At 33.2% G+C, this 23,515-nt stretch overlaps 2 protein-coding genes and 1 pseudogene across 4 annotated transcripts; 1 reads left to right on the forward strand and 2 right to left on the reverse strand.

The window, feature by feature from the left end:
- Window positions 1-949: 949 nt before the first annotated feature.
- On the reverse strand, window positions 950-6,644 carry LOC112524165 (glycosyltransferase family protein 64 protein C5-like). Of its 3 annotated transcripts, none has more exons than XM_025133855.1 (4): window positions 6,147-6,644; window positions 5,567-5,689; window positions 2,953-3,120; window positions 950-2,854 (listed from the first exon to the last, which is right to left on the reverse strand). In XM_025133855.1, the coding sequence occupies exons 1-4, from the start codon at window positions 6,441-6,443 to the stop codon at window positions 1,244-1,246; spliced, it is 2,199 nt and encodes a 732-aa protein (XP_024989623.1). In that variant the 5' UTR covers window positions 6,444-6,644; the 3' UTR covers window positions 950-1,243. The 3 variants fall into 3 exon arrangements, with proteins under 3 accessions (XP_024989623.1, XP_024989624.1, XP_024989625.1); XM_025133856.1 differs by having other exon boundaries at window positions 6,326-6,414; XM_025133857.1 differs by lacking the exon at window positions 6,147-6,644 and adding an exon at window positions 3,220-4,122 and having other exon boundaries at window positions 5,567-5,646.
- A 10,871-nt stretch (window positions 6,645-17,515) lies between these two features.
- LOC112524733 lies at window positions 17,516-18,622 on the reverse strand (annotated as a pseudogene).
- Window positions 18,623-19,151: 529 nt separating this feature from the next.
- Window positions 19,152-19,940, forward strand: LOC112524734. The gene is made up of 2 exons (XM_025134691.1): window positions 19,152-19,214; window positions 19,281-19,940. Exons 1-2 carry the CDS (start codon window positions 19,152-19,154, stop codon window positions 19,938-19,940), a joined length of 723 nt encoding a protein of 240 aa, XP_024990459.1.
- The last annotated feature ends 3,575 nt before the right edge of the window (window positions 19,941-23,515 follow it).

Genomic DNA, 23,515 nt, shown 5'->3' on the forward strand with positions numbered 1-23,515 from the left:
ATGCAAGGGTGGAACCCCATGGGGGCCCCGGCTTTTATACTTAAATACTATAACTAAGCTTTTAAAAATATATACAGTAAGTAGTTTAATTGGCAATCATTTGCAACCTCTTGGAGGTTCCTGTTTCAAATCCCCTTTCATGCATTTATATAAATTATTAATATTTAATTCTATATATTAGTTTTTATATAATATATTAATTATATGTAAACATAAGTTTTTAAAGTAAATTACATCGATATTACTATTTCTCGGTTAATACTTCGAATATTTAAGTTTTTAGAGTAAATGATATAATATATTAATTATATGTAAATAATGTTTAAGTTGGTATTACTATTTTTCTATTAATACTTTGAATGTTTCGAGTTTTAATATTACATTAATCAATCTTTTTCTAAAATTTAATAGTCAAAAAACAAATCATTTGGCTTTACAAATTTTTACAATATTATAGCATCTTCAACATATTCTTCAAAAAAATTCCAAAATGGATAATTAAAACTCTATTAAAACCAAGGCTCGAGCTCCCCGCCCCAGCCAATCTCCCATTGACAGAAAAGTCGTTTCTATCCAATACATTCTTGGGGTCAAATAAAGACAAAAGAAGATATGTCAGTGAGTGACCTATAAACCATTAATATCAAGGATTCTTATCGATGTAAATATGATAAAAAAAATGATTCTCTCTCATTGTAATCAATTTTTGTTTACACTCTTTCATGTTTTCTCCGTTTTGGAGAATTTTGGAGAGTCGGTTAGAGCAAAAATATGCCTAAAATCTCCATTTTCTCAGTTTTAAAAAATCTATTAAAGATGCTCTTATATTTCGGCCTCTCAGACTACAACGGTTGTGTTCCGCCCCTGTTTGTATGTATAAATAGTTGTCAATAAAATCAAATCGCAAGAACCAATCGTAGAGGGGCATCTGTGTCATTAACAAATTTCCTTTTACCGTTTAAAAAAATTAATTATGAATCAGCATATCAATCGTCCCCGTACAAGACTCCACCAAGCAACTAGAAACAAAATTCCATGGCTTATTCGAATCTCATTTATTTTCTACCATAATTACCCTCGTATACAAAAATATGTTCAAAATTTTTGTATTTACGACAACAAATCCGACCCCACCAGCCACCGGGGCGGGGTCGGCAGTTTGCCATCGCTCGACCTGTGCATCCAAGGACCACCGCGGTCCCACCACCGATTGTTAACCGAAGGCTCGTTATAAACGGTAAATTTACTGATCCCAACCGTCCTTCCTCCTCCCAAATTCAACTTTCCGATCCGTTAATCCCCCATACAACTCCGTAAACCTTTCTAAACACCTGCTTCGAACCCGATAATGCGCCTGCGTGTTTCCACTGATTGCAACACCAGAAAATTTTGACGTATCGATTGCCCACGCCGGTTTTATGTACTCCACCGAAGGACCCGAAGGCGTAGCATTCGCGTATAAGAAGTTCATCAACACATCCTCACAGTTAAAAACCTCATCCACCATCTTCCGCCCCGGCTCCGCCTCTTTGCTCCAATACCGCTCGAACGCCTCCTGGCGGTCGATAAACACGGCCCCCGTTAAAATCATGTTGTACCCGTTGTGACTACGAGCATGTTTCTCAGGTCGATACTTTAAAGGTGGTGGTCCAGTGACGAGCCGAGGGTAAAACCCGACGAGCCGTTCCGGGGTTTCCCGCCAAATCTTGAACCCACGTTCGAGATCGTCACAGTTCATCATGATATCATCATCGAGCTCGAGGACCGCCTTTGTCTTGATTAACGGGTCGATTCTGAACCGGTTGTTTAATGAGTTTTGTTCCTCGACTCGGATCCTGACCGGGACCATCGAGTTGAACTCGCTTGGATCAGGAGGCTTGCCTTTGTTCCAAACCACCAAGATTTCACGGACCGAGGCACATCGAGAGTAATGTTTTATGTACATTTTCAAGTTCCACATTCGAGCATCGTATGTCATGGCTAATAACGTGAATTGTGAAAAATGGTCGTTAACGGGATATGGTTTTTCCGCACCATTTCCTCCGTAGATGTATCCAAATCCAACGGATATTATCGCAATCGTTGCTATCAGTAGGATCGTGAAAACAAACTTACCCACAAAGGTAGTCGGGTTTATCTTGCCACGAAGAAACGAACTCACCTGATTCCACCGCAGCCTCAGTTTCAATCTCTCCCAAACCAACAAAGCGTCGTTTCTCCTCTTTATATTGTGGGTAAGCGGAAAAAAGCACTTAACGAACCCGAAAAGCAAACCCACGAAAAAAACGAGCAAACCTGCAGCCAGGATTAAACTGCACCCGATCACGCGCCTACTCGTCACGTCCCCAAATAAAGTCCGATCCCCGTCTGCAACCGCAATCCACTGCCCGGTCCTTAGCCCTTGAACATCAAGGTGATGCGATCGAGCCCCGTTCCATGCATTTTTACCTTTCGTCGGCTTTTCCATCCCCAAATCAACTCTCACTTCTTTATAACTGTCAGTTGTAAGAACTTCAATCTTGAACACAAGAACATTTTCATCATGACCTAACCGATAAAGATTCCCGTTGTAAGAGAAGGGTCGGCCTCCATTTCGTACTCCCGAAATGGGATTCTTCCTGTGTGGGGTCCACGGACCAAAAGGCGTGCTACTATACCAGATTTCAAAACCTCCATTGGTTCCTCGACTAGGATCAGAACCAAAAATCCAGTAGTTTTCCCCATGTTGTATGATAAAAGCGTCAACTAGCGGGCGTTCCAAGATGATCTTTTCGAGTTTCCACTGTAACGGAAACCCAACTGCTCGATAAAGACGGGTGTCCCCCCTTTCACCTCCATCGGGCATCATATATATCTAAAAAGAATATGTTCCCGAACATAAAACACAAACGACTAACCGAAACCATGATGGAAACAAAGAAACCGAAGGTTTATAAATTTAAAAGGTCTTACTTGACGATTGTAGTCGAAAACATATGGATGCGAAAGATGCCAGTCTTCATCCAAAGCCACTCCCAATTGTTCCCATGTTGCTCCATCATCGTTGCTCCTTGCAACCCCGATATCTCCTTGCATCGTTATCGGATTCTTGGTTTCAAAGAACAGATAAAGAATATCTCCCTGAATCATAATAAAAACCTAAACTTAATAAACAATACGAAGCAATGCCAGGAAACACGACGATTTTATTCCTCTCACAAGACAATGTGACGGTAATACATTTACGAACATATATGTACCGACCAAAGGGTCACTGTCCCAATGGTACCTCGGTCACCAGTAGAGCCCAGCCTCCCATGAGGTCAAACGTTCAAATCTCACCAAAGGTAAGGAGTGTGTGTAAGTATTTTATAACATACTTAAAAAAGCATGCAAGTACCGAAAATCGACAGCCCTCGGACATTTGTTTAGTTTTGAATCCAGAACCCGATGTTTTCACTTTCTTTCAAGTGTAAAACCAAACAAGCCCGGTATCTCCCACAAGAAGATGGGGTCTTGGGGGTGAGATGTAGGCATACTTGACCCCCAACCCTAAAGAGTAGAGCAGTTGTTTCCTTGAACAGAGGCGGACTGATATATGTCCGAGCGGGCTCCTGTGCACCTAATCAACTTATTTTCGCAAGATTTCTTTTGGGGTATGAAAGAAGGCCCCGTGAACTTTTAAGGGTGCTCCGAGATAATAGAAAATATAAGACACATCAACCAAACAATCTAAAAAAATACCTCGAAATCAACCAAAAAACTTTAAAATCTTGCGAAACGGTGAAATTCGGCTAAAAACACATCAGACGACTCTGTGGGCCTTTAATATACCTTAAAGGTGCACCCGCTCGGCAAAAATTCTAGGTCCGCCACTATCCGTGAAGACCCACTATACTCTGTGGGCTTGTGTATAGTGTGGAAAAAATGAATTGCAGAAAATAACATTCGAACAAGAAAGAACTTGAAAACAAGAAAGACAGTGCTGGAATTTGAAACTTTGTAAGGTTATGCCAATCTGAATCACCGCCAATCTGAACCACGGTCAACCACCGCTGAATTGAACCACCGCCGAGCACCGTTGATCTGAACCACGGTCAACCACCGCCGATCCCGAACCACCGCCGATTACCACCCAAATAGCTATTTTAGATGATAAAGAATTAGCAATTTTGAGACAATTTTAATATCGATTTAGCAACGTCGTTTGGTTTATGGTTATATTTGGGTTGTGTATTTTATATTTTTAGTTTTAAAAAAAATAAAATTTTCAAAAAAGGGCATTTTGGTCATTTACCAATATTTCATTCCAATTCCAAAGGTACATTCTGTAAACCAAACAGACATATTCCAATTCCTTAAGAGATTCCAATCTAATGTCTAGTGGTCAAACCTGATAACATTTTATTCCAATTCCTTCAAAGTCAAATTCCTTTAAAACATATTCCATTCCATCCAAAAACATTTTGCGAACCAAACAACACCCAAGTGTATGGGCAAGCAGTCAAATGTTAATAAACAAACCCATATCCCACCCGAAGATAAGGTCGGGAGTCAAATGTAGGCAGACCTTACCTCTGTCCTAAGAGACTGAAAGGTCAAATGTTAATGAAACATGTAAAGTGATAAGGCTACGCCAGTTAATTCAAAAGGTTTCCCACCTAATTGTTTTGATTCTTCTACTCGTTAATCTTTTCTTCCATGAAGTAGTAAAATGGAAGTCATATAACGTGGATGTTGTTAATCGGTAAAACGATTAGAAATACAACCTTGTTGCAAAAGACTCCTGAACTCTCAAAGAAAGCCTTTCTTTAACGAACCGCTAAGTCTTCATTATTGCAGTCAAAAACCGAAAAGCCTACCATATTGACAAAAAGGGTACGGGACCAAAGAAGTTGGACCGTATCCAACACGACTCTAATCGTGGTACTTTGGAGGTTAAAGGTGTGATCCCACTATCTGTTTTCCATCCAAAAAGATCAATCATATACCAAGCGGATATAACAAACCTTTAAAGAACGTCATCTTTTTGTGCGTTTGTTGCCCAGACAAGACGAGACATGACAGAACAAAAGGTTGTTGTCCCACATATGGTGCGACAATTAGACTGTGACATGACATAACTGAGTGGGACAAAAATTGCAGTTTTTCTGTACTACCAAAATAGGTTGAACAAAAATCAGCGAGACCAGACAAGATAAGCAAATTACTAAACTACTCACGTCAAATTAAAACCTTCCGCAATTCTTTCACACGTCTACCTCAATTTCCTAATCCAGTTCAGTCCAATATAGTCCATGTACCGAACACACCATTAGCGCATTTGCAAGTCTTCATAATCCAACAAGCTACCATACAGACACAAAGAGACCCAACTCAAAGATGCTGGACCAGTTAGTCGACAACCAAACCGACTTGCTTCTCCGGTTAGAACCAGATCAATCACATAGCAAATAGATGTAACCTCAGATAGCCACAGTTCTCCAGTTTCATGGAAGCAATATATGCTTCAAGATCATTCATATTAAGCAAAATTCATTTCATTTGATCATGAACAGCAAAAAGAAAGGGATTAATGAAGAATTACCTGAGAATAAAGAAAAGGATCAGCAACAAAATTACTTGGAAACCCAGAATCAGTAATTGAAGCACAAGTCAAGATTGGGTTTGCTACAGGCCAAGCTGCAGTTTTATTATCCCAAATATTCATCTGCAAGTCAATCAAACCAAGACCCACTTTATACATCAAAACCCCACATAAGAAGTCCAATCTTTAATGAAAGGTGATTGAAGGATCCAAATAAAAAATACAAAACAGTAACACCCACTTCAAATACAACAAAATCCAACAAAATACCCCCAACTTGTTTGATTTGATTTGATTCCCAAATCAGATAGGAAAAAACTCATATTATACTCAGCTTCATACATCAAAACCCACAAAAAAATCCAATGTTTTTTGAAATAAATTAAAGAAGTCAAATAAGAAATCATGGAATGCTAACACCCACTTCATATATCAGAAAGTTTACCAAAAAAAACCCCCAATTTCTTTGATGAATGTGATTCCCAAATCAATTTGTATGTCAAGAACCCACAAGAAAATGTGGAAATCCCTAAATCAGAAAATGCATAAGAACAACCCACAAAGTGATTTGAGAACTTACATCTTCAATGGGTTTAAGAGAGAAGGGGGAATCCCCATAGAAAACTCCGATTCCCCATGAACCCTCGTTATCCTCTTGACAGCCGAGTGAATTATTATAATCCAAATTAGGGTTGTTGAATAAATAAAAGATATAGAAAACCCCAACTGAACTACACAACAGAAAAGAAACAAACAGACAGTGCACAGTCGATGAAGCGCCACCGCCAATGTCGTTCACGCGCCACCACCTGTTTCGAAACCCATGGGTTTTATCTGTCGAACCACCGTTACTGCCCACAATCGGACTCGAACCCATGTCACCGGCGGCGATTACAAACAAACCATAATCCGCCGTGAAAAGATCATATCATATGCAAATCTTCAAATCATCTGAAAAGGGGTTTTCAAATTACGTATAACAGCTTCTATGCAAATCTCGATATGCGATTGGAAACTTATATCAAGAATTGTGAGTGGGTGGTACTGATTTATCTATCTGAAATTCCTAAAATGGTGGTGAAAGAAAAGGTGGCAGTCACCCACGCGGTAGAGGAATTGGGATAACGTGACGTGCGTGTATACATACAGATATATGTATGTATAATTAGGTAATTATTTTGAATTTATTAATTTGACGAAGCTTACTAAAAAGGGTAAGGAAAATGTTACAGAAACAGAACTGCATTAAAGACTCCATACGACTCCTCTTATTAACACACAATTTGCCGCATATTAAAACAAACTTCCTTGGACTTTCCTCTTTTTATTTTTTTATTAAATAAGTAAATTACTTATTATATTTTTTTCAATGCTATTTAAATAAAATTTAGCAACTACATATTTATATATCTATATTATATTATAAAGCATTTGACAAGAACTTCTAAAAACTATTTTTTATGCATAAAATATTGTTTATTAATTCATATTACTTAAAACTCAATATTACAAGTAGATTGTGAGTAAGTATAACTTATTAAAGCTCCATATTTGAATTCGTGTAATTAACTGCAKATAAACATAATCAAATACATGATAAACATCTCTTTTTAAATATAAAAAATATAAAATATAATTAAAATTCGATAAATAGTTTAATAAAATAAAAAAAACAACATATTAATTATTATTATTATTATTTTATTAAAAATTATTAATTAATTAATATTTCTATATTGACAAACTTCTTTTATTAATAATTAATTTCAAGATTATTTAAACTCATCGATTAATATCATTTCATTATAGTTACATAAACCGAAATTTTGAAAGTTTGTTGCTTGTCGTAAGTGCATAGCATGTGAGGGTCATGTCATAAGTTACGATTCGTTATAGTATTGCAAGTATGATATGAAACACAAATAATTTTTGTTAAATCTAAAGAATTAGAGATCTGGGTTGGGTTCACGTGAGACCATTTTTTTTACACTTGAAACTTCACAGCAAAACGATGTAAAGGTAAAAAAAGTCAAACTTTCACAACAAAAACACTGTAAAGATTACCTTCACAACGTTTTGTTGTGAAATTTCAAGTATAAAAAAGTGATCTCACGGGTCTCACGAAAACAAGTTGATCTCACGTGATCCCAAGTCTTGAAGATTTTTCTATAATTATTACTATTTATATTAATAAAATAAAATGTATTAGTGATTGGTTTTAATTATATTTCGTAATGTTAGGATTCACTAACTTTTTAAACCAAAATTTAGTAACTTATTAACATGTCATTTTACATCTGTTAACTACCTTATCATATATATTTTCTCAGGCATGATTAATAATCAACTAACTTTGCAGTTAAGACTAGTTTATCATCTAGCTTGTCAAGCATAGTCAAAATATAAGCTCAGGGGCCATTTACCGAACACTTACCCGGTAAGTGTTTACCAGTAAAATTTAACACTACTATTTACTTATTGAGTAAGATTTTAGTTCACCAAAACGACATCGTATGCAACAATTTACCCGGTAAGCTTTTACCGTGGTAAGAGTCATCGCCCTCACTCACTAAGTAAGACTCATGATCTTTATCTTGCTCTTATTAGGTAAGATTCTTGGTCCTCACCATATTCATCCGGTAAGGTAACGCGACTTGGTAAGCACTTACCTGGATAAGTGTTTGGTAAACGGCCCCTTAATCGACCTTTTTAAGTGACAAAAGTGTAATTGTAATATACCCTAAAAATGATACAATCAGTACGATTCTAAAAGTACAAACATAATCAAATCAAGTTATCAAACCTAACGAAAAGTACACAACAGATTTCACTCGAAAGTGAATATGGGATTTATAGAATATAAGGTGACCTTTCACCTACCCCAAGGGGTACAAGTTATATTTCCATGAATATCTCGGGATTAAAGTACTTCAGTTGAATTGAAACAGATAAGATGGTCTTAATGGCGGATCAAAAAGTCTTGTTATCTTTAAAGCCTTCTTATTTTTTTCCCGATTCAAAATAGTCGACGCTGTTCCACAAAAAAACCAACTTAGAAGACTTTTTCCACTTGACGTGTTAAGTAACTCATCGATCAAATCATTCATTGGATATTATATTTTGTCGATCCAATCATATTAACGTCGGTAATGATCTAATCCAATCATATTAACGTTGGAAAAAGAGAGAATCAAAAGACAAAAAACAGATAAAAATGAAGGATATGGACCAACGATGACAATAGACGGTATGGAGAACGGGCAACGATGGGACGACCAGGAGGAGCAATGTCATTCGACAGAAGGGATTTAAATGACGTACTGTTTGGAAACAGTAAAAGCAATTTAAGCTTTTTTTTTTTACTTTAAATCATATCCGATTACAAGTAGTTTTTTCACTTTTTTGGGTTGAAAATTTGTTTATGTATTTAAAAATTAAAAAATATATATATGAATTAATTTATTTCGCTTTCGAAATGGATACTGTGATCAGTGTCCAGTGATGTGAGATGTGTAGGTGTGGGTGAACCGGGCCCACATAACTGGGGCGGTTGTTGGGCCGACCAAATAACTTCATCTTTATGTCGTTATTAAACGTTTTTCATTTCTTTTTTCATTTTATTTTTTATATCAATTCTAATTTATATAGGCTTTTAAAAATTCAACTGAATAAATGCATGAAATTAATTTTTATCAAGATTTTTTTTAGTATTTTGATTTGAACTAAGATGACATGACAAAAGTTATCAGGTTTTCATGTCACTGTACACATGAGATATTCGTGTTTAATGTGGTAGGCCCAAGAATTTTAATGATGAGGTTTCGAATTTAAATAATATTAAACTAGTTGTGTATTCATGTAATGCGGCAGGAGCTGTGAATTTTAACGATTTTGAAGTTTCACTGGTTTTATTAGAGAAGATTTAACGATGATATAAGTTACACTTGGTCTTTACATGTTAATACAATTTGAATAAATAAGAGTTATGGTTCCAATTACAATCTATTGAAGAAAAAAATTGTATAACAGTTTAAAATCCAACATATTTAAATGACTCCGCAAATGTGTTCAATTTACAACAAGAGCAAAGAATCAAGAGATCGAGAGCGAGAGTTCTAGAGCAATTGAATAAAAGATGAATGAGAGAACTTTTAAAAAACTCATGGTGAATGTTAGTTTGAATCTCACCTTGGGGGATGAGAAGAAGACAGAGAGGTATGAAAAGGGTGAATGCATAGGTGAAATGTGTCAAAAGTATCTGGGAACATGAAAATAAAATGTAATAATGTGCATAAAGTAGTAGTAGAAGTACTTAATGCATTATAAGTTGTTTTTAAGACTTTGTGCATAAATGTATAGTACTTTGTGCATTAAAAATTGTTTTTAAGACTTTTGATAAATTTACTTTATAAGGTAGTATAGATATTTATACTGTATTATAAACTCGTTGGGTTTTACCTCCTACAAACTATGGGCTTGTAAAGTACAGTGTTAAGACATGAGGTACAACTGTACAAATCAATAATGGATTTAAAATCTTTTAATATTTATAGCATTCTTATTTTACCTATTTTATAAATGATAAGAATGAAAACTTGGATTACTTTCTTCATGATGACAGATCGAGTTTTGGGAACGTGTAGTTTTATTTCAGTTATAAGAAAGGCTAAAACACTGGTATGTGTACCAGTGACAATGCGTGGGATATAGAAAATTTTACATTGTTGCGATCAATACATGATTACATACATAAAACAGCAACAAAACAAGACGGTTATGTTACATCGCGTTAAAAATACTGGTAGAAATTCAAGTACTTTGAACATTTGCGAACAATACCAGTTAGAGATGTATTACGTTTCAGTGTCACCCTTAATCTTTCAAATTCACACAAACTCATAAAATAAAAATCGTAATAAACCAAAGAGAGATGTATTACGTTACAGTGTCACCCTTTATAAAGTGTGATTATTAAAAATTATGACGAAACTATTAAATGGTGGCACGAACTACTGTACCCCCGTGTATAGGCCTACCCATGGTTTGGTTTAAGCTTGGAAGCTCGTTGGTCAAGTGAATATCCGATACTTAGAGGTAACATTTAGAGAGACGTTATGATTTGCGTAGGTAGAAATGTGATCTAGTCAGAAAAATCTACACCTTGAAGTGACTTCCATATTAAAACTAGGATATATCCTTAGGGAACGAATGAAATAAAAACCGTTTGAAAATTAGAAAAAACATTTTGTATGTGTTGTTTCGTATATGAAATATTAATACATGTGAGCATGTAGTGTTCATACAGTATTGTTTCATAAATGAACCGCCAAAAAATGTTTTACGTATAAAAAAAATACGTTTATACATGAAAAACACACACAACAACATGTGAAAGAATATAAATATATCATAACTTAAAAATCAAACTCGTTAAATGGTTTGATCGATTTCACAGGCTTGTTTGTTTATATACGTTGTTTCATCTACGAAACAATACATGGAACTGACTTTCACCTAGAAATAATATTTCAAATACGAACAGAGTTGGTTTGTATTGCTACAGTATACGATCTTAGGATAGCAGAACAATCCAATCTAGAAAAGGAAAAAAAAAAAAGAACATGCAACGTGCACGAATTCCTTGGACGATACGAAACATCACGGAGAGAGTTCCGCAAGTAATCTGTATCTTCTTTATTAGAAAACGACAACTACTATCAAACAAAAGGTAGTTTTTTTGGTAACCACATATTCAACAGACTATCTATTTCAGAGATTACAGTAAGAGTTATACTATTAAAATATTCATTATCTTTTATAAAATATTTTCTCTCTCTGGTAGATTTATTTTTAAGGATTTTTATTGGTAGGAAAAATAAAAAAAAAAATCAGTTTTCTTTCATAGTTAATCATTTTTGAAGAGTTTTCCAAATTTAGAGAATTTCACCGTCTCTTTCATATTTTCTCCATTTTGGAGAAGGTTTTATGGCTGTCGCAGCAAAAAAAAAAAAATTATTTTGGAGAATCCGTTGGAGATGTTCTAACTGTGGGATTTCTGGTTAGATTACACAAACAGATTAATCTTGCGGTCGATCATGAAAGATATGGAGTCATCAGCTCATCGCAGCCGCAGGTGAATCTTCAAAGCCACAAGGAATTTCGCAATATCATAATTATTTTGTTCTGGTTTTTATTTTAGAATATATTTATTTTGTGTCTATAATAAAACATATCAAGCAATAAATTTTAATAATTTTATTATTTACAAAGATATAATATTCTTTTTGTATTATCAAATAAGTAATACGCTTACAAGAGATGCTAATTTTGAAAAAAAAAATTTCCATAAATATAATCAAAACAAATTATGTTCTGTTTTGATGTAAATACAATATTAAGGGGGTTTGGTTTAGTCGGATGAATGAAAATGTGAATGAAAATAAAAACGACAGAGAATGAAAATGAGAATGAATTTTCATTCTCTCAGTTTAAACTGAAATCAAAATTTGGGCTTCTTGGGGAATGAACCTATTATATTATATAAAATCAAACAGTTTCTTTTATTTTCATTCTCATTGATTACTGCCTAATTTACAACCTTTATTAAACCCCAGTTCCTAAAATATCTTGAACCTTAATTTAACTTTTATATAATATGTGTAGAAACAATATTTTGATATTAGTTTGATTGAATATATAGCAAGTTTATTATTACTTATTCGCATATTTGTTATAGAACAAAGTGTTTACAAGATGAAAAAGTCTGATGTCACTTTTTGTTAAGTAGGTGTTCACAAGGTGAACAATTTGAATTGTTGTAGTTTAATGTTAATTCATTATACGTTTATATTGTAATAACGCGTCTTAGAATCATACTGATTTTGAATATTTCATATTTTCACAATATGATAACGACTATTTGAATATTTCATATGTTCATATATATATATTTTTTATAGATTTATTGGTTACTTGGTGTTCACATTATGTTATCAAGATGTATCCTTAGTTCAGTTATGTTGCATTATTTGGTGTTCACGATGTGTTATCTTATTTGCATAAATAAATTAAAGTTTTAGTTTAATGGGAAAATTGCATTAAAATTGAACCAATTTTCACTCGATTACTATTTTGGGAAACCAACTTTTAAAATCATAAATTTAGGGTTGGAAACTAAGTTTTTTGAGGGTTTGATTGACATGTTGAAGAGGTAACCGGTAATCAAATATGATGCGGCAAAATAATAATTTACAAAATATATTGTGGATTTTTTATTGCCATGCGTTGAATCTAGATATGATATCTTTGAATTAAAACATTCAAACAGAAATCATCGAACCCCTCGAATTAGATCTGAAATCGTTGAATCTTTGCCGTGAAGAAGACGAAAATGGTTGTCGAGCGAGAGGTTGCAGTTTGGAAGGAATTTCAATGAAAAAGGTTGTCGTTGTCGCTTCAATAATGGGGGAGTTGATGTAGTTTTAAAATTATTCTTTCTTTTACGTGTTATGCCAGCATTTTAGATTTATATTTGAAATTATAATAATGATGTGGAATCTTAGTTGACAAAACACTTGAGCCATGTCATTATTAACATATTAACAAATCAACAAAGCCATTAAATGAACATAAAGTTTGATTCATAGCTCAAAATGATGATTCTAAAAGTTGGTTCTCCAAAATAGAAATCAGGTGAAAATTGGTTTTATTTTAATGCAATTTTCTAAATCAAAAAGACAAAAATATCAAAAAAAATATGTGATAATTGGGTTTGTTATTAAAAGTTTGAGGGTTGTTTTAGATAAGTATTGAAAGTTAATAGGTTGTTTTAAAAAATGGTTTAAAAATATCTCAACTATGCACCGCCTCTTATTTTAAAAAGTATTATATGTTTTGTTTTACTTTTAATGTGATAAGAAGAGTAAAAAAAATTGAGCGTGACTTCAAAAGTCAAAAGTAACAGAAGGGTCGTAAGTATAAATTCAAGGAGGAATAAAAAAAAATTTGTGGCCACGGAGGTTCAAATACGGTGACTCTGGGTTAATTGTAAAGCAGGTGGTCGTTCTGGGATTAGTCGGCTCACATAGCGGGTTGAATATCCAAGTTAATAAAAAAACGAGTAAAAAATTTGGTGAGCTCGTTCTATTTTTTCCTAGTTCGAAGTAAACAGAAGAGAAGGAGAAGAAGTTGATATGTGACTTTATTTGATTATTGTGGCTGTTTAAAAGTCTTCATCTATTTGTGATTAAGGTGAGTTTTAATTTATAAGCACTATTTGATTTGCTTTTTGTGAAGAAACCGTATGGTTCTCTGTTTATATACGTGGGGTGTTTTGAAATTGATTATATGCTATTTTTAGCAAAAGATACAACTCTAAGTTTTATTTTAAAAATGTGCATTATAGATCAGACACATGTGGAGAATAAGGGGAAAAGAAATATGTGGAAAGGATTATGATTGCTTTACATCCGTGAATTTTTGAAAGCTGTTATTGTATATGTACTTGAGAATTTGATATTTCTGAACTATTTCTGTACTTAGCATTTTGTATATATTGAAACTAATGTGTATATTTGTATTTCATGTTAAATGGAATATGTGGTTTTATGCAAATATGAATTTGGGGTGTTATAAAATAAAACAAAAAAAATATATTTAATAAACCAAGAAAAAATAATCAAAAAGACTAAAATACCCCTAAATTAATGAAAACAATAATAAGTATTACAAACCATAAGAACAAAAATCGCAATTTTAAAACTATAGGGACGAAAATCAAAATCTTTTTCAAACCACAGGGACGAAAATTGTAGCTTATTCAACAATTTATTATGATTATCTGTGATAATGTTACATGATAAGGTAAGTAAAGGTGATGATCTTTGTCGATATAGTGCTTACTCGATAAACATTTGATAAACGACCCTTAAATTGATAAATGTATCCTATATAAAGCTTTAACCAATAATTACTTGTACACCTGTTAAAAGATTCCCAGAAAATAGACACTTTGAAAGGGTCGTCATCAAAAAAGTTATCTTATATGTCTTTTTCTCACTTTAAAATTACGTTATAACCATGCAATTCTTTTTACACAAAACGACCAAAAAAACCCTATCTAACGACATAAAAGTACTTTTCCTTACGGTTTTTGAAACATTTGGAATTTATTGGAAAAGTATCACTAAGTTAAGCTTTCAAGTTTTCCACCCTTTTGATGTTTCTAATTTTATTTTATTTTATTTTTTATATTTTTATAGCTTTAATTAATTATTAATTAAAATACATATCCTTTTTATAAGTTATACTGTTAAAAAAGTCTCATTGATACCTTTGAAATAAACCATATATTAAATGTAATATTATTTATTTGGTTAAAAGTAATAATATAATTAGTTTTATAGATATTTATTACTAGACTCCCTCTGTAGGTATTAATGAGACTTTTTTTTATTGATATAATTTGTAAAAAAAATTACTTATTTTTAAATGTATATTAATTAATTCATAAAAAATATTTTTTAAAATAAGAAAATAGAGGTTTTATTTTTTATTTTATTTTAACAAAAAAAAATTAAATAGAAAAAAGATTAAGTCTTCAAGTTTTGAGAATTGTCAAAAACTTGAAGGGAGCATTGAGATGTAATTTTTTTTTATTAACCTGGATATTCAACCTGTTATGCGAGCCGACTAATCCCAGGACGACTACCTGCTTTGCAGATAGCCCGTAGTCACCGCATTTGAACATCTATGGCCACAAGGGGATTTTTATTTCTCATTGGATTTGAACATGTGACATCCTGATACTTTTGACCTTTGTAGTCAAGCTCAAACCGCCTGACTACAAAGGTCAAAATATGGTATATTTCAATACTATAATTAATATTGAAATTTCTAAAATATAAAAAAATTACAGTTGAATATAATTTCATTAATTATTAAATATTTATTGTAAATAAATTTAAAAAAATCAGTTGAAAATATACGTTAACCCATCAAAAATGGCTTCCACGAAAATGAGATTTTGGGGGAACGGAAGGGTTCATGTGAAACCTTTACACATAAATGGAAGAAGAAAGTTGTAATGATGACTTATAAGATCCGAGCATTGGTCGACACAATCACAACGACATGAAAAGGTACAATTGAGGGGTCCAAACACAAGGGCCAAGGCCGGTGGGATTTTAGAGTCGTACACTTTTGAAGTTGAAAAAATATCGGTTTTGAAATATGAAAATATGTCAAAAAAATAATAATACTGAAGGATGTTGAAATAATACAGTTTAATTGTTATTTTGCATTAAAATTTTATATGTAATGGTTAAAATAAATTTGTTTTTAAACTTTTAGCAGTTGTTTGACAAGTGTTATACATTCAGGTGTATAATGATTAAGTTTTTTTTTTTAATAAACAATCCGAATAACTGTAAATATATATATATATATATATATATATGTGTGTGTGTGTGTATGTGTGTGTGTGTGTTGGTTCTTTTCTTAATCCACTAAATGATGTTAGCGTGTGAACCAATATTAGTCTTTCATCTTGAAAATCTATGGTTTATATTTATTCTCATATTTTTGCAATAAATTAGAAAAATATGTGTTATAGACATATATAAACACTTATGAACATGGGTATATTTGAAAAAAAAATCATAAAGATTTTTGTAACGTCTATGTTTTTATCTCACGTGAATCCAACCCTATATATATATACACACACACACATATACATATAATAAAATGGTCGAGTTCTGGTGAGACTGAGAGTTAATATGAGAAGCGTAAGAAAGATCTTCACCCTTGCATGCACATTAAGATGAGATGCACCGGATCAATTCCTATGAGAAGCACAATTCAAGGGTGGATATGAGATTAAAAGTGATCAATGATCTAAATCTCTTATTACGCTTCTTATCTTAACTCTACTTATCACACAATTATTGTCGTTGACTCTTAGATCGATTGCAATCTGAAGAGAGTTGATCACCTAACTTTGGTTGAGAAAGCTATTGGCTTTCCAATTTTATCCAATAGCCTTTTTGTCAATTTCAATCAAATCTTTAATTGATACATGCGGTCCAACATGGGACCATCGATTATAATCAATCGATAGTAATTTCGGTTGATTCTTAAAAAGATCTTTAGTGTTAGAATTTTTGTTATTTATTTTTTATATATAACAATTTATTTATTTATATATCTGGAGCGTATTTGTTAGTAACTTATGGCTTTAATAACTTGCATCTTATTTGGTTGTAATTTAATAATATAGAAAGTAACTTATTCAATAAGTTTCCATGATACGCTTTATAAAGAAAGCCAAGTTTTTCGAAACTTGTCTATCCCAATTAAAAAACACGTTCCTTCTATACAAAAACATTTACATTAGGGCAACTCCAACCTTCACACCAGGACTTTTTGGAATGGGAATGGATGAAGCGGGGTGAGAAAGCAAGCCGATCATAGACGGAGGTTTAAGCTTGAAGTGAAGTGTCCAAAGGAACTAGAAACGGGTTAGATCAAGAAAGTCAAAGACAACACAAAAAAAAAAAACTCAACTCCAATCACACTCTAAAAAAACACCAAATTTGTGGATCCCACATTAAAATAACATATTTTATTTACTATTTTTAATAACAATATTTATAATTTGTAATAGATATTATAATAATAAATAATTAGTAATTAATTTATTTAATGAAGAAATGTTAAAATAAAAACGATAAAATTGTAATTAATAAATTTTATATTTAAAAACATTACATTAGTTCAAATAGCACAAATTAAAAAAACATATAAATAATACTAATTCTCCGAGTTAGTATACTCGTCCCACAAATGATCAATTAATGCATTATGAAGTTCAAAGTGAGCATCTTTATCCTTGATCTTTTTGTGTTGAGCAAGAAACTGTTCAAGTCCACCATCATTCATCATCTCAACTCACACGTCTTGCACTTCACTTCGTTCTTCAATTGGTGCATTAATATCACGTTCATCTTCTATGATCAAATTATGCATAATGATGCACGAAGTCATTATATCATGCAAGATTTCCTTCCTCCATAACCGTGCAGGTCCTGTTACTATTGCAAACCTTGATTGTAATACGCCAAATGCGCGTTCTACGTCTTTTCTACATGCTTCTTGTTTCTTTGCAAAATATTGTTTTTTAGGGCCACGTGGATCGTGAATAGATTGAATAAGAGTGACCCATTTTGGATATATGTATCAGCTAAATAATAACCCATATTATATGATTTTTCTTTGATGACATAATTAACAGGAGGAGCATACCTGCTGCAAGATTTGCAAAAAGATGGGAAGACTCCAACACATTAATGTCATTGTTGGACCCCGGTAAACCAAAATATGCATGCCATATCCAAAGATCATAGTCAGCTACAGCTTCAAGAATAATACTTGGAGATCTACTACGACCGGAATATTGTCCTCCTCAACCGGTTGGACAATTCTCCCATTTTCAATGCATACAATCTAGACTACCTAACATTCCTAGAAAACCTCGTTGTTCTCCAACTTGGAGTAGTCGTGCCACATCATTAGCATTGGGTGTTTGGAGATAGCGTTCTCCAAACACCTCCACGATGGCACGACAAAACCGCTTCAAAGCTTCTAAAACCGTCGATTCGCCTATTTTAACATACTCATCTGTAGCATCTGCAGCCACGCCATATGCCAACATTCGAAATACAACAGTAACTTTTTGATAACCGGACAACCCAAGTTTACCGCATCCATCCCTTGGTTGGAGAAAGTAGTTGTCATTCGGAATCGTCGATGAAACATCGACTCAGGAAATCGAGGATTTTCAGAAAAATAATCATTGAAGAGATTGCGATCGGCATTTTCCTGATCACGATTGATAACTATATGGCCAGGAATAGAACCACAATAAGATACATGATTGTTTTGAGCATAATTACAGATATAATTATCCATTTCAGACGCTAGATTGAATGCCTCGACCATTAGTTCGGCATGTGTATTATCAAAAGTCTCATCGTCTGAATACGAATTATCAGCCATTTGAGTGGTATTTCTCAACAAAGAAGATTGCAAAATATAGTTGAGTTATTTTTCATTGAGCTGTGATTCAAGTTTTATAGTGAGAATCAGTGGTGTTGTCAATTCTTACCAGACTTTTCAGAAGAATCTTGCCAGACTTTTCAGAAGAATCTTGCCAGACTTTTCAGAAGAAATTGCCAGTGTGGTCTAATCTGTCTTCATTTGGAGTGAACTAAAATTTTTGTGTATAAATAGGGGGCGAGTTGGTAAGCTAAATCACACACATTTTCATTGAGATATTACCAGCCTTTTCATAAAAATGTTTTCAACAAGCCGAACTTCATCCTACAAAGATAGCGAAAACATACAACTATGTCATTGTTATCATGATATAACTCAAAATCCAATAATAAGTAGAAACCAATCAAAAGATAAGTTTTGGTCAAGAATATAAACTCTTTATCACCAAACCGAACCGTTCGCAACCACTCCTCGACCAAGAAGATCATTGGAAACGAGAATGTCTTGCATTCTAAAAACTTGCAAAAAAATGCGAGGGTATATCAATCAAGTTGAAATGAGGAATCCAAGTGGTGCTTCTAAACAAGATATCGTAAGTATTTATTGTTTTAGTTGATCATTGTTTTATTAATTTAAATATAACGTGTAKTTTTCATAGATGAACGAARYGAAAGAGCTGTTAAAACTTGATGGATCCTATAAGAAGGGTTTTAAGTTTGATCATGTATGGGACATCTTGAAAGACTCCGAGAGTTTATCGAATGTCACTGCATCAACTCAGTATCAACGACAAAGTCCTTATCAATCACCTTCTTCCGGTCCTGGTTCATCGTTTGGAACAGATGTCGGTTTACCGTCGTTGACTTTTAACGACGTAGAAGGTACTCAAAGACCAATTGGAGTGAAAAAGGCAAAATCAAGGCTCCAATCTGATAATAAGCTAGATACCTTAGTCAAGGCTAGTAAAAAAATGAGCAAACAAATAGCCAAAACCACTGAAGTTATGATGCGAAGGAATGAGCTTCAAGCTCAGAAACTTGCATTAGGGGCAAGGTTGGCGGATGACAAACTTATGTGCATCGATCTAACCTCTATCACTGATCCTATGTGGTATGAGTTCATAAAAAATGAGAAAATTCGAATAGCGAGAGAGAGARCGCAACCCCAGGTTCATATGTCTGGACAAGGATCAGAATTCGTAGCATCTCAATATCGAGTATCTCAACATCAACAATTTGGAGGAGCTCAAGACCAACCCGAAGGATCTCAAAATGTAGCAGGAAGCTTTAGTCAGTTTATGCCTAACGGAGACGATTAGACCATTTAATTTATGTATTTCAGTTTTTAAAATTTTCATTAATAAAATACGTTTACGTTTATCCGGTATCATATTTGTGTTACTAATAATTTATTTTATATATATATATATATATAAATTTAAATAATAAATATAAAAACCTAAAACTTAATATTGTAATTATTTATTTATAATTTATGTAAAAAAAATTATTTAAGAAAGGTGGTGGGGACCACCCATTTGGCAAAATTGCCGTTCACTTTTTTCACGGCATATTTGTTGTTCGTTTTCACTCGCCGGCAAACTTTTAGTGTTTTTGACGGACGATTGGAGCCAAGAGAACGACAAAACTAGGGTTTTGTCGTTCGATTGGAGTTGCTCTTATGTACAACAAATTATCTATGCAGATTGTTTTATTCATACAAGATTTAATGAAAAATCAACCAAATAACTTTTTTTAATGATTATTGTCGGTGTAACAAACATTTTTTTGAAATTATAAAAAAAAATACAATTACTTAATTAAATAGCAAATTTTATCGATACTTTTGGGAAAACATGCATCCATTTAATGAATTTATCGTCGACATATAATTTTTTAATAAATTAGATCAAAATAAAATCAAAATTTTAATTCGTTTATATATTGGAAAAAAAAAACCTACCATTCAAAATATTAATTTCCGATAACTAATTATAAAAAAAATCATATTATATATAAAATTATATATAATTGTTGTACTTGACTTTGGTTTTTACGGGACGATTTACAGAACGATTTCTGAGCAAAATACAGTTAGGTTTTTACGTATAATGAAAGTGTTAATAATTTATAAGAGAAAGAGATCGTTTACTAAACATTTACATGGTAAGTGTTTAGTGAACCACTTTTCCTTAACGGATGAACATGACAATGACCGAAATTCCTACCCGATAAAAACGATGACAAGGGTCGAGAGTCTTACTCGATATATACTTTGTTATCGTTTACTTGATAAATTGTTGTATACAATGTCGTTTTAATGGATTAGAGTCTTACACTGTAAAGAAAGTTTGTGAGAGTGCTGACATTTAACAGTAAGCGCTTACTGAATAAACATTTGGGTAAACAACCCCTAAATATAACTGTTCTTTTTTCTAAGTAAGAGTAATCGATTCTCTCTTTTTACCCCTACAATTTTAACTGTTTTATCTTCATTAAAAATGTTTTTTATCAGTAAAATTAAAAAAATTGGGAATAAATAGGAATCAATAATAAAACCCGTTCATTAGATGGAATCATTCCAATATTCTTATTCCCAAATTATCTTTATAAGCATACTTCTTTATCATCTATCGTTTATTTAATACTTGAACCGTCAAACCAAATCCCGTCGTGTCCAACTTAAATGCCATTTATATTCGATTTGGTATGTGGATCCAAGATTGAATGTATGTGGTCAATTTGATGTGAAGACTAAAGTTGCTCTCTTGTGGTCCAATTTAATTATCCAACATTTAAGTGGTAGGGAGTATAAATACTGATATTCCCAAAATCCTGATTTTTTTAATGGTAAGAGGGGTAGCTTGGACCGCTACTGAATATGGCCATTAATACTGTTAATGGCTTGTGATTTTGAAGTCTACTTTTATCAAATAAAGCTTGTTTCGTAGTGTTGGGTCGTTCACGGGGTTGACAGATAAAGAATATGCGGTTCAGAAGGATCAATATGGTACTGATTGGCATTTTATAATAGAAAAGGCGAGAGTTGCATGAATTTGGGGTGTAGTTGTATCTGAATTGATTTTGACCCTCGGGACCTCTATGTACATGTGGGACCTCTCCATACCTTCTGGTCAAAATCGCCTCCAGGATCGATTTGCATGGTCATTTTGTTATAAAAAAAAGCCCTGAAAAGTAGTCATTTTGTTAAGGTAAAGTGTATCAAATGGTCATTTTAGTCAATTTCTCTAAATATAAAACAAAATTCATTATATTTTAATTTATTTTGCCATTATACATATGATGGTTAGTGTGTGAATTTTGCCGTATTTTTAAGTAACCATGAGTTTTCAAATCAGACTACGTACATCGACTAATATATCAGATGATCATGAATAGGCTAAAGCTATATTAATAGATGAAACCTTCAAGACACAAACGCTTTAACAACATTTAGATTCAACTCAAAATAGATGATTACTGGTTTTGCCACTTACACTGCAGGGCCGTCCCTTAGCATGTTAAATGTGAGATTTTGAACAGGGCCTCCGAAAATTTGGGGCCCAAATTTACATGTGTTTAGGGTCTTTTTATCGACCTATGTAAAACTATAGCCGAAATTATTTAAGTTCAAACCATTACTTATTTGGTTTTAGGTTCAAATCAGTGTTGGAACTAATTAAGTATTCTGTTAGAACTCAATGATTATCCTAATTATATTTTAGATTTTTTATATTTAAAATTAGATGTTTATCATGTATTTGATTGTGTTTATCTGCAGTTAGTTATTCGAATTCAGATATGGAATGAAATCGGATAGGGATAAAATCTGGTTTAAGAGTTTTTAAGAGTTTTAAGAGTTTTTAAGAGTTTTAAGTGTTTTAAGAGTTTTAAGAGTTTTAGCCAAATGCTTTATAATATAGTATAGATATACTTTATTAATTGTAATTTTGTAAAGTTAAGAATTCGAAAAATAATTTTAAATAACTTATAATATCTTTATAGAATATAAATACACAATAATTTCAGAAAAAAAGAAAAAAAAATGAGCCAATGAGGTTGAAAGCCTTGAACATGAGTTGCGTTCAAGGTGCATGGACTAGGCCCAAGACTACACTTAAAAGGCTTGGTCCAAGCCTAATTAAGTCCGATGGTCCATATTTATTACTCGGACCTAGAGGTGGCCAAAATTCGGTCCCGGGCCGGGCCTTAACCTGTCCCTACCGGGCCTAATCGCGACAAAAACCGGCGGTAACCGGTCCCGACATAACCGGTCCCGGTCCCGGTCCCGGTGATTTTCCTTGTAACCGGTCAAGGTTATTAGTAACCGGTTGTCCCAACCGGTCCCGGTCCCATAACCGGTCCCGACTGGGCCTATTCAAAAAAAAAAATGATTTTTTTTAAATTTTTGGTTATTAATAAATTTTTAATATGTTATTAATATGTTTGTAATATGATATTTTGAATATGTTTTATTATAAATACATTTTACTATAAATACGTTTTGTTATATATATATATATACGTTTATAAATACGTTTAGTTATATATATATACGTTTATAAAGACGTTTTGTAATATATATATATATATATATGTTTATAAATACGTTTTGTTGTAAATACGTTTAAAAATACACAATAAAAATACGGTTTATTATATATATACGTTTCGTTGACTTTCGTTGACCGGGCCGGGCCTATAACCGGTTACATAACCGGTCCTGGTCTTAACCGGTCCCGGTCCCAAAAAACGTCAAAAACCCTAACCGGATCATAACCGGCGGTCCCTCAACCGGTCCCTACCGGTCCCGGTCGGTCCCGGTCCTCCGTCGGTTACGGGCCGGGCCGGGCCCATTTGGCCATCTCTACTCGGACCCAAGACTGGATGAGGC

The sequence above is a fragment of the Cynara cardunculus genome (assembly GCF_001531365.2).
Source record: "Cynara cardunculus var. scolymus isolate 2C chromosome LG 13, CcrdV1, whole genome shotgun sequence".
Lineage (NCBI taxonomy): Eukaryota > Viridiplantae > Streptophyta > Magnoliopsida > Asterales > Asteraceae > Cynara > Cynara cardunculus.

Coding starts and splice junctions, on each gene's coding strand:
- LOC112524165 (XM_025133855.1), bottom strand. CDS start 6,443: ATGGGTTCGAGTCCGATTGTGGGCAGTAACGGTGGTTCGACAGATAAA. Junction 3,121..5,566: donor ATCCTTTTCTTTATTCTCAG/GTAATTCTTCAT, acceptor ATTATGATTCAG/GGAGATATTCTTTATCTGTT. Junction 2,855..2,952: donor TTTTCGACTACAATCGTCAA/GTAAGACCTTTT, acceptor TATTCTTTTTAG/ATATATATGATGCCCGATGG.